This window comes from Temnothorax americanus, unplaced genomic scaffold, assembly GCF_048541705.1.
Source record: "Temnothorax americanus isolate GAGA-0224 unplaced genomic scaffold, ASM4854170v1 Scaffold4, whole genome shotgun sequence".
Classification (NCBI taxonomy): domain Eukaryota; kingdom Metazoa; phylum Arthropoda; class Insecta; order Hymenoptera; family Formicidae; genus Temnothorax; species Temnothorax americanus.
In genome coordinates, this window is record NW_027509547.1 from 7,932,540 (window position 1) to 7,946,048 (window position 13,509).

General features: G+C 31.1%; 3 protein-coding genes across 4 annotated transcripts; all 3 read left to right on the plus strand.

Annotated features, from left to right (window-relative positions):
- Window positions 1-153: 153 nt before the first annotated feature.
- On the plus strand, window positions 154-2,954 carry Faa (fumarylacetoacetate hydrolase). Its single transcript, XM_077415011.1, has 8 exons — window positions 154-459; window positions 1,076-1,305; window positions 1,391-1,531; window positions 1,606-1,859; window positions 1,951-2,157; window positions 2,259-2,404; window positions 2,569-2,686; window positions 2,767-2,954. The coding sequence occupies exons 1-8, from the start codon at window positions 376-378 to the stop codon at window positions 2,841-2,843; spliced, it is 1,257 nt and encodes a 418-aa protein (XP_077271137.1). The 5' UTR covers window positions 154-375; the 3' UTR covers window positions 2,844-2,954.
- A 325-nt stretch (window positions 2,955-3,279) lies between these two features.
- On the plus strand, window positions 3,280-5,030 carry LOC143902271 (fas apoptotic inhibitory molecule 1). The gene is made up of 5 exons (XM_077415013.1): window positions 3,280-3,431; window positions 3,962-4,194; window positions 4,263-4,388; window positions 4,452-4,501; window positions 4,622-5,030. The coding sequence occupies exons 1-5, from the start codon at window positions 3,412-3,414 to the stop codon at window positions 4,781-4,783; spliced, it is 591 nt and encodes a 196-aa protein (XP_077271139.1). The 5' UTR covers window positions 3,280-3,411; the 3' UTR covers window positions 4,784-5,030.
- Window positions 5,031-8,193: 3,163 nt separating this feature from the next.
- On the plus strand, window positions 8,194-13,150 carry LOC143902267 (angiotensin-converting enzyme). 2 transcript variants are annotated; one of them, XM_077415004.1, is made up of 13 exons: window positions 8,194-8,897; window positions 9,357-9,494; window positions 9,599-9,757; window positions 9,940-10,039; window positions 10,157-10,300; window positions 10,422-10,725; window positions 10,808-10,960; window positions 11,108-11,232; window positions 11,315-11,490; window positions 11,780-11,940; window positions 12,020-12,142; window positions 12,234-12,418; window positions 12,498-13,150. In XM_077415004.1, the coding sequence occupies exons 1-13, from the start codon at window positions 8,757-8,759 to the stop codon at window positions 12,614-12,616; spliced, it is 2,028 nt and encodes a 675-aa protein (XP_077271130.1). In that variant the 5' UTR covers window positions 8,194-8,756; the 3' UTR covers window positions 12,617-13,150. The 2 variants fall into 2 exon arrangements, with proteins under 2 accessions (XP_077271130.1, XP_077271131.1); XM_077415005.1 differs by having other exon boundaries at window positions 12,519-13,150.
- The last annotated feature ends 359 nt before the right edge of the window (window positions 13,151-13,509 follow it).

The following is a 13,509-nucleotide window of genomic DNA, read 5'->3' on the forward strand; positions in this document are numbered from 1 at the left end:
AATTTAAAAAATAATTAGACGTTAAACAGTTTACTCCAATTTGATATCGAAGATTTTATCAATCAAAGAAAATGAGAGTGAGGCTGGGGCATACATGTTACGTAACAATAACTGTTTTGCCTCTATATGTACATAACAAGTTCAACTGATCAACATTCAAGGCAAAATAAAACAGCCGATAGAATGATTTTCGTTGCATTAATGTACGGAACCAGTTAAACCAGAGGCTCGCCGGCGTCGAGCGTCGTAAACAGGTGTATAAATTACTTCCCAGTCGAGTTCGGTGGGATCTCGAACGCTAGTTATCAGATCGTCGTTACTAGCACACGCGACAGAAACCGACCGGGCAGGCAGTCGTTCGTAGCAACTGTAACCATGAAATCTTTCATCAATTACTCGGCATCTAGTGAATTCCCGATCGAAAATTTGCCGTATGGAATCTTCTCTACCAAAGATAAGGTAAGGAAAATCAAATTACATTTGTAGATCGTGTACAAATCATATGCCACGTCATGTGCCATGATTTCAAGGCAATTAAATACAGATATATAACTACGCATTTTCAACTCCATTGGCATTTAGGAAATCGTATGATTTATCTGGTGATAAAATATAATAATCTTTTGTGGATTTTTGTAATATTTTTGAAAGTATTGGAAAAATTGCGTAATATTAAGCATAAATTGTATATTTCTTCGTAACATGATATGTGTAAAGAATGGAATGTTATCATTCCATTCTTGCTCACATTCAACGCCGTCTAGTAGCGATTTTATTTCAGTATCATCGGTTGGTACATTACTGTCGTTCGATAATATAATTTTCACTTTGTCTTCTTAAATTCTAATAAAAGAGTTACAGCAATGTTTTATTAATTTGTTTATATAATAGCTATAGTATTTATATAAAATAGACATAATATAGATATAATATTTTTTAAAAATATAATTTATTAGATCTGCCTAAAAAATACAAGAGTTCTAGCAATATTTTACTAATTTAAATTGTTTATATATAATAGCTCTATACTATATTATATATAATATATAGATAATATTTATTTAAAATGTTTTAGCCAGAGAAAAGAATAGGAGTGGCAATTGGTGATGAAATTTTAAATTTAAATGCTATTGCAAATTATTTCGATGGTCCACTGTTGCAAAGTGAACAGGATGTATTTCGTCGTGCGTGCCTGAACGATTTTATGTCACTCGGAAGACCAGCATGGCTAGAAGCAAGATCGAAACTTCAAGAGCTACTTTCTGCCAGTAATCATACTTTGCAAGATCCGGAAGTCCGCTCTAAGTGAGAAATCAATAAACAAAAATTAGTATTATAAATTCATAAATCTTTAAAAATCTTATTATAATTTTTGTAACATCTTTCATAGAACTTTCGTCGCCCAGAAAGATGCTATAATGCATTTACCAGCAAAGATTGGTGATTACACAGATTTTTATTCATCTATCAATCATGCTACAAACGTCGGCATCATGTTTCGTGGGAAAGAAAATCCGCTGATGCCGAATTGGTAAAGTTCCTAATAAATTATTATATCCGTGTACTTTAGAAACAGTAGAAATAAAATGTTTCTATATAAAATAGGAAATATTTGCCGGTCGGCTATCACGGAAGAGCAAGTTCCGTTGTTGTGTCAGGCACACCCATAAGACGACCGTGTGGTCAAACACTTCCGGTTGAAGGTGCAGCACCTGTTTTTGGGCCATGCAGATTAATGGATTTCGAGCTTGAAGTTGCTTTCTTCGTCGGTGGACCATCCACAAATCTTGGTGATACTGTTCCAGCCTCGAAGGCACATGATCATATCTTTGGGATGGTCTTGATGAATGATTGGAGCGGTACGATATAATTGAAAAAATTTACGCTTTAATTAATTTAAATGTGTATTATTATGGTTCTGACTTTTTTAATTTTTTTTTTATTTTGTAGCACGAGATATCCAAAAGTGGGAATACGTCCCATTAGGGCCATTCGGCTCAAAGAATTTGGGAACAACAATTTCTCCATGGATCGTTACGATGGAAGCTTTAGAGCCCTTCAAAATACCAAATATGACTCAAGATCCAGAACCATTCCCGTATTTGCAACATGATGAGTCTTGTAACTTTGATATTAAATTGGAAGTTGATCTTAAACGTGAGTTGACATTTTTTAATACTTTTTTCATAATAGTCATTTATATACTTGTACATATTGTTTTTACAGTTTTTTAATCGTATATGATTATCTTTTTACAGCTCCAAGTGGTGTAGTCACAACGATATGCCGGAGTAATTTCAAATACATGTATTGGACGCCACGACAGCAATTGGCACATCATACTGTCACTGGATGCAACATTAATCCTGGTGATTTAATGGGTTCCGGCACTATAAGTGGCACCGTGCGTTTGAAATTTGATCATTATTATTTTAATTAACATTGTTAGCACAGTTGATATATTAAATTAATTTTTGTCATATCTCATCCTTTTTGTGACATTTATTTCTTTCAAATTACGTAAATTATGATTTTACCATGCAACTTTGATATAAAATATTTATTTAGACTTCGGATTCTTATGGGTCTATGTTGGAATTATGTTGGAAAGGCACACATACCATTCCGTTAAAAGATGGTACTACAAGAAAATTCCTTCAAGATGGTGATGAAGTGATCATTCGCGGTAAATAAATAAATTTAACACATAGCTCAAATTATATAACAATTTACTAACGCAATTACATACGATTAATTTATTTCCAGGTCATTGTGTTGGCGATGGCTATAAGGTCGGTTTTGGATCATGTACGGGTAAATTGTTGCCGGCTAACACAAAGTGAAACTGGTGGTAAAATAAAAATAAGGCAAACATTATTTAGCCATATTTTACTATCTTTTACATGTTTTATATTTGATTTTTAGTACATAATAAACTTTTTGTTATGCACTTATTTTTAATCGTTTAAATTTATTTTTAAAGATCCATCATTAAAAACAGATTTGAAAAAAAACAATGACATTTTTTTAGTTTTAACTTAAAATTAAATAAAATTTAATTACATATGCTTTTACATATTAATTAGACGACAAGTTATTTTATCAAGATGCTATATAAAGATTTGCTAACTATAGTTTTCATTTTCATTATTAATTATAAAGCAATTAGTTATTTACTGTAAAATAATTAATTATCTATAATATTTCGCGTGTGTTTTGTATTTATTGTCAATAAATACAATTTATATAATCAAAACAATAAAATTAAACGGCTTACTACAATGTGCTTAAAGGAGTAATATATATTATGTGGTATGACGTATAAAATGAGACTCGATTATCGATTGCGAGAATAGTGGTAGTAAGGCCGATCAATAAAGAGACTAGTAACCAGGTGCAGCCAGGAGAAACATGGCAGGCGTCCTACTTCGGTAAGTAAATTACACGAATCTTAACTATAAAGGTGTTGTGAGAGATTCTTCAAAGTTTATTTAATATATAAATCATTTTAATATATTGCAATAGTTACCAATATTTTTATTTCTATAAATATGAGCTGTATAATGTCAAGGTCTAACATTGCACTTGTATCTATGATGGCACTATTGATTGTCATTATAGCAATGAAGAATATGCAATTACTTTTTTAACCTAAGAAATGTACATTCCATTTGTTTTTAACACATACACATGCACCCACAGACTTTTTATTACTTATATAAATATATCTATATATTTTAATCACATATTACCCGCGCGAATATTATTAAACAGTCTCTAAAGTTGTACTCTGTAATTATTGTCAAAAGTTTCAAAAGTAATATATTGATCGCTATAAACACTATTTGTTTGATGATACTTTATGTTTAACATCAATTTATATTAACTTTCAACATTTACGTAGTGCCCTTTGATACATTAATTAATACTATACACAGCGTTTATTTTAATATCTATTTAGAAGTCTTCACAATTTGGAAACTTTAGCTAACGAACCTACTGCCAAATGGACTGTTCCTTTAAGCGACGGGAATCACGTGGTGGAGTTTGAACATGGAACGGCAACAGGCCGACGCGTGGTAAAAGTCGATGGCAATAATATAGCTCACAGAGAATGGATGTTTCGTCTGGTCGGTGATGAAGTATTTATGTTCAATAACACCAAGTTCGTGATCAGAGTCGATCCAATGCCAGGTAGAACCCCATTATCTCATTCATGAAATATAATAAATACTCTATTATTTTGTTATAAAATTAAATAGGTCTGAAATATTCTTACTCGTTGTGGGTGAACGGAAAGAGCTACAAGCAATTTGTCCAATCGCAATCAAAAATACTGGAGACTTGGTTGGCCAAAGTTGGGAACGAAGAATATAGAGTCGTGTTAGGTAATTAATTAAAGTAGTATTATATAGCTGAAATACTTGACTTCTATTTCATGACATTTGCAGATAAACACGCTCACAGCGTTTGGGTGAATGGACAAGAAGTGGAAGTTGAGGTAATTACACAAGAGTAGAAATTTTTTTACTATTACTTTACTACCGAAGTTTAACTAGTAAAAGATCTATCCTCTTATAATTATTTTATACTAAATATACAAATTAAATAATTTATATAGAGCGAATTTATGGACGGTGGTGCGGAAATTCTCTTCTCCGTTGGCGGCTTACCGGCCGCTATCAGATCTTATAGTTCGGAACAAAAAGAGATTGGTATAGCGTATGCTTTATATATCAATGACGTTGAAATACAGCAAGAAGGTTTGTTGGAAGAATCTTAAACATCTTAACTTGTCTATTTAGATTTTTCGTGTTTGATACTAATTGATATATAAGTATATGCACATCATCGATAAAATCATAAATTATATGCATCAATAAATGACTACACAAGTGTAAAACACAATATTTTTAAAATGTTATTATTGTTTAAAATTATATTTAATCACGCACTACTATCAAATGTGCCATGTAACTTTGTGTACATTTTTTAAACTATGAGTGTAAAATAAAAATCCCTGAATTCAATGTATTGTAAATTTAATTACTTTAATTTGCACAAAAATGTATTCTACTATTAAAGAACATCACCTGAAGATAGCTGGAGTTTATATCCCTATATTTGGGTGACATAAAAGCTATGGTCCGATTCACGGTCACAGCGCTGTAAGCATCTTTTGTCTTCGTTGCATATCGAATATCAAACGAAGATAGAACGATGCTTTTAGCGCTGTGAGCGTGAAACTAACCGCAGGCATAGTTGAATCGTTTAAATACATGTATTATGTAACGTTAGATACTTTTAATAAAATGTCAAATTTTAAATAATCTAAAGAGATTACTATATCTAAAGATTAAATTTGAAGACCAAATATGTCACGGCAACAAAGCAGTGCCTTCAGCATCGGATCTCTAGTTTTAACTCCTAAACAAGATGATTTCTGTTATTATGAAGGTAAAAAAGGCAATCTATGTAATTTAATTATATCTTAAAAATCACACAAAAGCTTTCCATTAATCTCTAGATATGACAGAAACGGAATTACGACAAGCACTTGAAGATATTGTTTATTCGAATCTATTCCTGAGGTTAGAAAATGACATTTTTGAACGATATCTCGCGCGTCGAGATCCTGAAAGTCTTCAAAGTATTCTTTTTATTTAATTTATATTCAAAGTTTTTCTGAAATTCTCATATTCCCATTTTAGATTGCTCTTCTCGCAGATTAACATTATATATAACTTTTAATATATCTTATCTAGCAATAGCACAAATCTTAGAAACCGCTAAGCGCGTGCAAAAAATCGCGCCTCAACACTCTCGCACATCACCCGTTATAAGTGTAACCGGAAGTCTTGTGAATGTTCGCGACAGAGATTCACTGAGCGTCGCCAGCGTGCGATCCGGAAGTCGACACGTCACGCCAAGTCTTTTAACAGCCAGAGCACCAACAGGAGGAACAAAGTCCGTCCGCTAAAAGCTATAACTTCTTTTACAGTTTCTTTAGTTACAATTACAATATTTCTTGCTAAATAGTAGAATCACGTATGTGCAGCGTATCGAAATGGCAAATACCGAAATTCGGGAATTACAGAAGGGATTAGAAAAATTCGAACAGACATCGGCGAAGAAAAAGATATTTCTGCGAGCGCGAATGGAGGAAAATCAAATTAGCACTTGCGAAACTTGTAGAACTAGGGAAGAATTTGAAGAAAACGTTGTACAAAAAGGCATAGATAGCATTACAGGGAAAATACCGGCTGAAAAGTTTGTCAGGTGTTGTGTAATAATCATTCACAATTAGATCTGATATAGACACGAAAGACTCATTTTTATCGTGTAGATTTGTAGAAGAACGGTTAAAAGTAGTTGACATCATGGTGGAACAAATCAGATTGAAGATGACTACCATAAAGTGTCAGATAAGAAAAGTCAAGTTGCAGTTGAAGCAGAGAAAAGAACTGGGCGAGGCTTTACGCGCCATAGATTTCGAACAATTGAACATAGAAAATGAGGTTTGCATACGAAAAATTGACGAGAAAACTCAGTATCTCCTCGAAATGAAGAGAATCGTGGGTAAGGAATAGATACTCGATTATATATTTTTTCAGTATATATATATAAATTGAATTGAATGTTGAAAATTTGATACAGGCCACTATAGCATTGCATTGAGCAAACATAAGGAAAAAGTGGAAGGCTTGATGTTGATTATGAATGAAATAAAAAACAAAATTGTTTCCAAAAGACAGGAGATCATAAACTTGCAATCAGAACAAATTGCTACAAAGATTGAAATACAGAAAGCGGAAAAACAGCTTAAGTCAATGATGGAGTTAATAGAGAACTTTGAAGTATAATATTTTTTCATATTTTTTATTTGCAACTTAATGTATTGAGTTTGAATACGTTACTTAGGAAAACTTTCTTTTCCTAGAACAATATTTAATTTTTTACACAAAAAGATTAAAGGTATAAGATTTAAAAAAAATTTGTAATCTCGTTATTTACGCAAAATGTCATAAATGCAGGTCCCGAGTGTCATAGATTCTATTAAAATGCGTATGAAACTACAGAAATTACAAAGAATCCACAAGCAATTAAGCAGGCAAAGAGAGATTCAGCGAATAATGCTCAAGTCTCGAAAACAATTACAAGATATATCTTAAGCATAATAGTAATATATTTATGTAATTAATTAAGTAAATGTTTAATAAATTAAGATAATATTCTAGCTTATTTGACAAATGTAGTTTTGCTAATCTTTGTGTTCTTAGAATCTTTTCTGTTTTCAGGAAAGAGTCAAATTATTATCTATACGCTATTGTATTGAGACAATCCAAATTGCATAGAATAGTGGACACAATTATATAAAATGAAGAAGATACAATGTGTCTTTTTACTCTTTTCTACCGTAGAAAATAGATTTATACCGTTATAGGAAATACTCCGAGCAGTTGCTTGCGAGCAGTATATAAGTCAAACTCTTTTCAACGAACTTACACTTAAAAGATCGCAGTATATCTTCCAATTTTATTTAATAGATTTAAATTTATAATAAATATAAAATATTAGAAATATATTTAACAGCTAAAGTTAACATTTATCCACCTGCATTTGAATTTTATAAGAATTTAAAATTGAAGACATTTGTCTGCATCGATTTTCATTTAGAAAAAAAAATTTTATTCAACAATATAATATTTAAGATTTATATAGATCCAGTTATTCGTAATATATTTATTGAAAATATTTTATCTAATTTTTTGTTAAAATTTGTGTCATTAAAAAAATCATAAATATACACAATATGCAACAAAAAGTTTTTACATAAGAATCTTCTGCAATGTCATGTTGCGTCATTAAAATGTCATCTTATAAAAACATAGAAGTACATATGGTTATACGTACATAGAAAGTGATTAATTTCATTAATTAATTAACTTTATCGTGTTGTGTACTTCTATCGTTTGTATCGTTTTAATGAACATTTTAATGAATTTTAATGAATTCTTTGTAAAGATAAAGGTATAGTGATATTAAAACTAGCAATATTTTTATGCGGCAGATATATAGCTAGATATATATACAAAAACATTGAAGATATTTATTAATTATTGTGACACACATTTAACCGAGCAATTACGAAGTTAAAGCGATGTAGAAAGATTTTGGCGTGTGCTACGATGCGTTAGGTAGTTACGCTTCACGCACCGATAGTGCCTGTCCCTTCCTCTTTTTACCTGTAGAATATTATCCAACCCGGAAAGACCCATCTCTCTTTCTGCCACGATTCAGTTTTACCGCGACAACAGCACCGAACCTTGGTTCTTTAATTCAGTTGTCGAACGACTGATCGATTGTCGTACTAAAGTCTATAAATTTAAAAAAACATTGCATTGCACAGTAAAATGTCGCTTATAACAGTTCAACTTTTTTCGAATTTTTGAAACGTGATATTAACTGACAATGAATTTGACTAAGGACAGCGTAAACTTTTGTATTATGTAACTTATATTACGAGAATTTTATTGTTCTTTTGTTATGTAACTTAAATGTGAAGCGATTAGTGTCAGAATATTGATGCAATTAAAAACTTCAAATAATAATATAAATAATATATCTATAAATAATACATCTAATAAGTATGTAATTGTTCACGCATACTTTTTTAAATCGTTATTGTGCTTATTTGTTTGAATTGTGACAAATTATATAAGACTTTTCTTATTGAGTATGAAAAACATCTTAAAATGTGCACAACGAGGATTGTTACGTCAATTATTGGTGCATTGATGAATTTACCACGAAGAATGACGATAGTAGGAATTCGTAATCTCATTGCTTTCTTCATCATTCTTTTGCATGGAGAGACATATGGAAAATATTTGGAGGTAAGGCTGTAAATCAATTCACAATTTCTTCGTCGTTAGATTTTCGATCATGCTCGGAAAATCAGAGTTCTCATTCCGAGACATATTAGTTAACATTATACATACATTGGTGTATTTGATATTATTATTGGCACTGCATATTACACTATAGGCCGGTTGTTCCAACCTATTGGTAAGCTAACAAATAGTTAAATCATATGTCTATTTTTGTCTAATTAAAAAAAAAAACAAAGACATATAGATAATTTAACTATTGGTTAATTTACCAACAGGTTAAAAAAAAATTGGCCTTATATATTTAATACATAGATTAATAGGCTTTATTTATTTAACTGTTCTTAATTTTTGTATATTAAATAAAATACATGCTTTGTGTTCGATTATCTGATATTACTAATAATTCTAGCAAATCTCCAGGCAATGATTTTTAAATATTCTTTATTCATGTATTGTTTAAAGGGCCTCAACATGAATTTAGGAGATGCTCTTTTATTCCTCCGAGAATATGATAGCGCAGCTTCATTAATGTGCACAAGGGTGACGATAGCCCAGTGGAACTTTGCAACCAACGTTACTGATGCAAACCACCAGAAAATGGTGTAACAAACTTTTTTAATTAATAGAAAATAAAATGCAATATAAATAGCTTAAATATATAATACTTAAGAAATCTTTTATATAATCTTTGATGTGATTACCAGATAGACGAACAAACATTAAAATTAAAATTTGAAAGATCTTCTTGGCGGAAAGCAATCACATTTGCTTGGAGTCGGATACCAGATCCTTTAGCAAGAAGAGAACTTAAAATGATTGCTACGAAAGGTCGAAGTTCTTTGACTGATGATAAGTTTAATGAGGTAGATAAATGTCTCATAACACAAACTTAATATTAATTTGTAATCCTTTAATCATTACATAAACATAATTGAAATTGTTTAAGTATTATTAAATATTTAAAAGATAAATGTTATTAAATAAATGCAATTAGTGATCCAATTATTACATTCATTTACGTACGATAGTTATATCTAAATTTCAGATACACCGTTTAATAGCGGAAATGAAAGAGACTTATGTTAAAGCCAGAGTATGTTCGTACAAACAAATTGATGGCGAATGTAATTTTAGTCTGGATCACGGTTAGTCAATTAATTTAATTTATTAAATACAAAAATAAATGCATACAAAAAAATTGTGTATATACGTGTCTTCATATATATGTGTGTGTGTGTGTGTGTATAAATTATTATTTTTAGATATAAATAAAATAATGGCACAGTCAAAAGACTACGACGAATTATTGCATTATTGGCATGCTTGGCACGAAGCCATTGGTCCACAACTTCAAAATAAATATTTGAGATATGTTCAATTGGCAAATCGAGCAGCTAAATTAAACGGTACGAAAAGCTTTGATTCTCTCTCTCTAATGTGGCATTCTATTTTGCTACATAAAAATATTTAAAACATAATATTTTTTTCAATATAATTGAAGCTAATAAAACGGATTTCTTGTAAAAGGTTTCGCCGATGCTGGCGACCAGATGAGAGAACTGTTTGAAGACGAATATTTCCAGCAAAATATAGCGGAGATAATGTCAGCCATAACTCCGCTCTACAAGAATCTTTTTACTTACGTGCGATTAAAACTGATTGAAAGATACGGTGACAGAATACGGGAGGATGGACCTTTACCGGCGCATGTTTTAGGGGACATGTGGGCTCAAAATTGGGAAAATCTCTATGAATTAGTGCAACCATTTCCCGCAAGCAGAAAGCTCGATGTAACTTTGGATATGATGATTCAGGGTATAACTCCAATGAGGTATATTCCTGATTGTACAATATAGTTATGTGTAAATTTATAAAATAATTTTTTAAAAAGATGTTTTTGTTAATGTAAAAAGGATGTTTCAAATAGCGGAAGAATTTTTCACTTCGCTTGGAATGAAACCGATGCCACCGGAATTCTGGAAATTCTCCATATTTGAAAAACCCATTGATAGAGAAATTAAGTGCACTCCTAGTGCATGGGATTTTTGTAATAAAATTGATTACAGGTGACTTTATTTATTATTGTCTCATGGCCAAAAAATCAATTTTTAATTTTTATTCAATTTTCTACACAATATATTCTTTTCTATATTATATCTAATGGCAGAGTTCTCCCCCCGCCAAATTGTATTTTTTAAATAATGTAATTGCAGAATAAAACAATGTACCAGAGTTACGATGGAAGATCTACTATCTACGCATTATGAAATTGCGCATTTGCAATATTATTTACAATACAAAGATCATCCATTGCTATTCCGAAACGAGGCGATTCCAGGTATATCTTGTTTATATATATTCAAGTGTTCACGCATGTTTTACGGAATTGTATATTCTATTAATAATAATTTTTTAATTAGGATTCCATGAAGCTGTTAGCGATGCAATTGGTTTATCCATTTTTACTCATCAACACTTACATAAAATTGGACTGCATAATAATTTAACGAACAATTACGATAGTAGTATAAATTTTCTTATGCTAATGGCTCTTCGCAAAGTGGCTTATATGCCGTTTGCTTATATAGTCGATCAGGTAAATAATGACAAACAATAAAATAATTAATAAATAAATAATATAAGTGATAAGTGTCTATTATACGCGGAAATTACCTATTATAATAAATAATTTCAACGTATAATGGACATATTATACGCGGAAATTACCTATTATAATAAATAATTTCAACGTATAATAGAAACTTTACTTATATTATATTCATTAATAAAATATCTTTTTAAGATATAAAAATATTATCGTTATATATATAAAACTAAATAATTAAATAGTCATAAATTACGCACATATTTATTTTTTCAAAAAGTGGAGGTGGCGCGTCTTCAGCGATGGCGTAGAAGATATGACAGCACGTTGGTGGGAATTAAGGTTGCAATATCAAGGCATTATTCCACCCGTACTCAGATCAGAAAGAAATTTCGATCCAGCAGCAAAATATCATATTCCAGCAGATAGTCCCTATGCCAAGTAGAAACATATTAATATATGTTATTATAGAGACAGTACTTATATAAAAGTATATTACTTTTATGTATCTTTTTTTTAGGTATTTTGTAAGCACTGTATTACAGTTTCAATTGTTCCAGTCCCTGTGTGAAATTTCTGGTCACACTGGCGAATTGCACACTTGTGATCTTTACAGATCACGAGAAGCAGGCCGACTATTATCGTATGTAAAGCTTACAAAAACACCAATAAAGTATCAATTACTAATAATACCTCAATGTCTCATTAGTAAAATGAGATTTCCATATTTACAGAGATGTTCTGTCGACGGGAGCTTCTAGACCGTGGCAAGATGTTGTCAGACAAATGACAAGAGGTAGAACGAATAGAATAGACGCTGGTGCCATGCTCAAATATTTTGAGCCTTTGAATGCATGGCTGAAACGACAAAATGAGATGCAGCCTGTAATTGGCTGGATCACGAGTCGCAACGACAGAGGTTAGTTTAAAATAAATATTTATTAAATAATTTCAAATATTATTCAATAAAAAGTGCAAAGTGTATCTTGTGAGAATAGGAATTTTTTGTTTTGTTTCAGCATTATTCGCTCAATGGTATCAAAACAATGCACGAAGAATTGAACTGTGGAATTTATTCCTTCTACTGATGATTTTGATTTGTAAAATTTTCACTTAATAATGACTACATATTACATCTGACAACTTAACTTCAAGTATTTACATATACAATTCTTCTTACATATCATATAAAGAAAAACCAAGATTACGTTAATTTAACTTATATATATATTATATGTATTGTGTGTATAAAAGATAGTTTGTTTGTAAAAAAAATTCTTGTGTTATAGCTAAATTACTAAATTTACGGCGATAGAAACGGCTTATTAATTACTTAACAGGTATATCCTTTCGCGTCGCAGACTTATCACCGTATTAAATGGATGCGTTTCATCCCTACTGAAAAAAATCATGTGAGAACACACATGAGACCTCATATGTGCTCCCATATGAGGTCTTATACACTAACACATATAAATTCTCTTATGAGATCTCATAGGATGTATCGTGCTAAAATCACAAATGAGATCTGAAATGTGATCTCATATGAGATCTCATATGTGATCTCATATATCATATAGGTTCTACGTTTTATAATTTCATAATTTGTGTGTGTGCGTGCGTGCATGCGTGTGTACGATCTTTACAGAAACTATCAGATATAATAGTTAACAAAATAGTATTGTAGAATTTTTATCCTGAAATATTTGGTGAAAAGGTGCAAAAATAATAAAAGTTGTTGATATTAAAAATTAAATATTTTTAATATTATTAAAAAAGGATATAATTTTATTTAATACAATTAATATAAATGATATAATGGATAACTGAGGGCGGCAGTGTGGTCTAGTGGTAGAGCGCCAGACTCGTAATCTGAGGAACCAGGTTCGAGTCCACTAGAGCCATGTAAACATGGAATGTTTTTCCGAAAGCTGCGCCCCTCCGTGCAAGATAGGCTCTTGTGCGGAGCAAACTGGGCTCCGTCTTTCAGAAAGAGACGTTAGCGAGTCA

Coding starts and splice junctions, on each gene's coding strand:
- Faa (XM_077415011.1), top strand. CDS start 376: ATGAAATCTTTCATCAATTACTCGGCATCTAGTGAATTCCCGATCGAA. Junction 2,158..2,258: donor ATTGGAAGTTGATCTTAAAC/GTGAGTTGACAT, acceptor ATCTTTTTACAG/CTCCAAGTGGTGTAGTCACA. Junction 2,687..2,766: donor TGATGAAGTGATCATTCGCG/GTAAATAAATAA, acceptor ATTTATTTCCAG/GTCATTGTGTTGGCGATGGC.
- LOC143902271 (XM_077415013.1), top strand. CDS start 3,412: ATGGCAGGCGTCCTACTTCG. Junction 4,389..4,451: donor AGAATATAGAGTCGTGTTAG/GTAATTAATTAA, acceptor TGACATTTGCAG/ATAAACACGCTCACAGCGTT. Junction 4,502..4,621: donor GACAAGAAGTGGAAGTTGAG/GTAATTACACAA, acceptor TAATTTATATAG/AGCGAATTTATGGACGGTGG.
- LOC143902267 (XM_077415004.1), top strand. CDS start 8,757: ATGTGCACAACGAGGATTGTTACGTCAATTATTGGTGCATTGATGAAT. Junction 10,040..10,156: donor TAATTTTAGTCTGGATCACG/GTTAGTCAATTA, acceptor TATTATTTTTAG/ATATAAATAAAATAATGGCA. Junction 12,419..12,497: donor CACGAGTCGCAACGACAGAG/GTTAGTTTAAAA, acceptor TTGTGAGAATAG/GAATTTTTTGTTTTGTTTCA.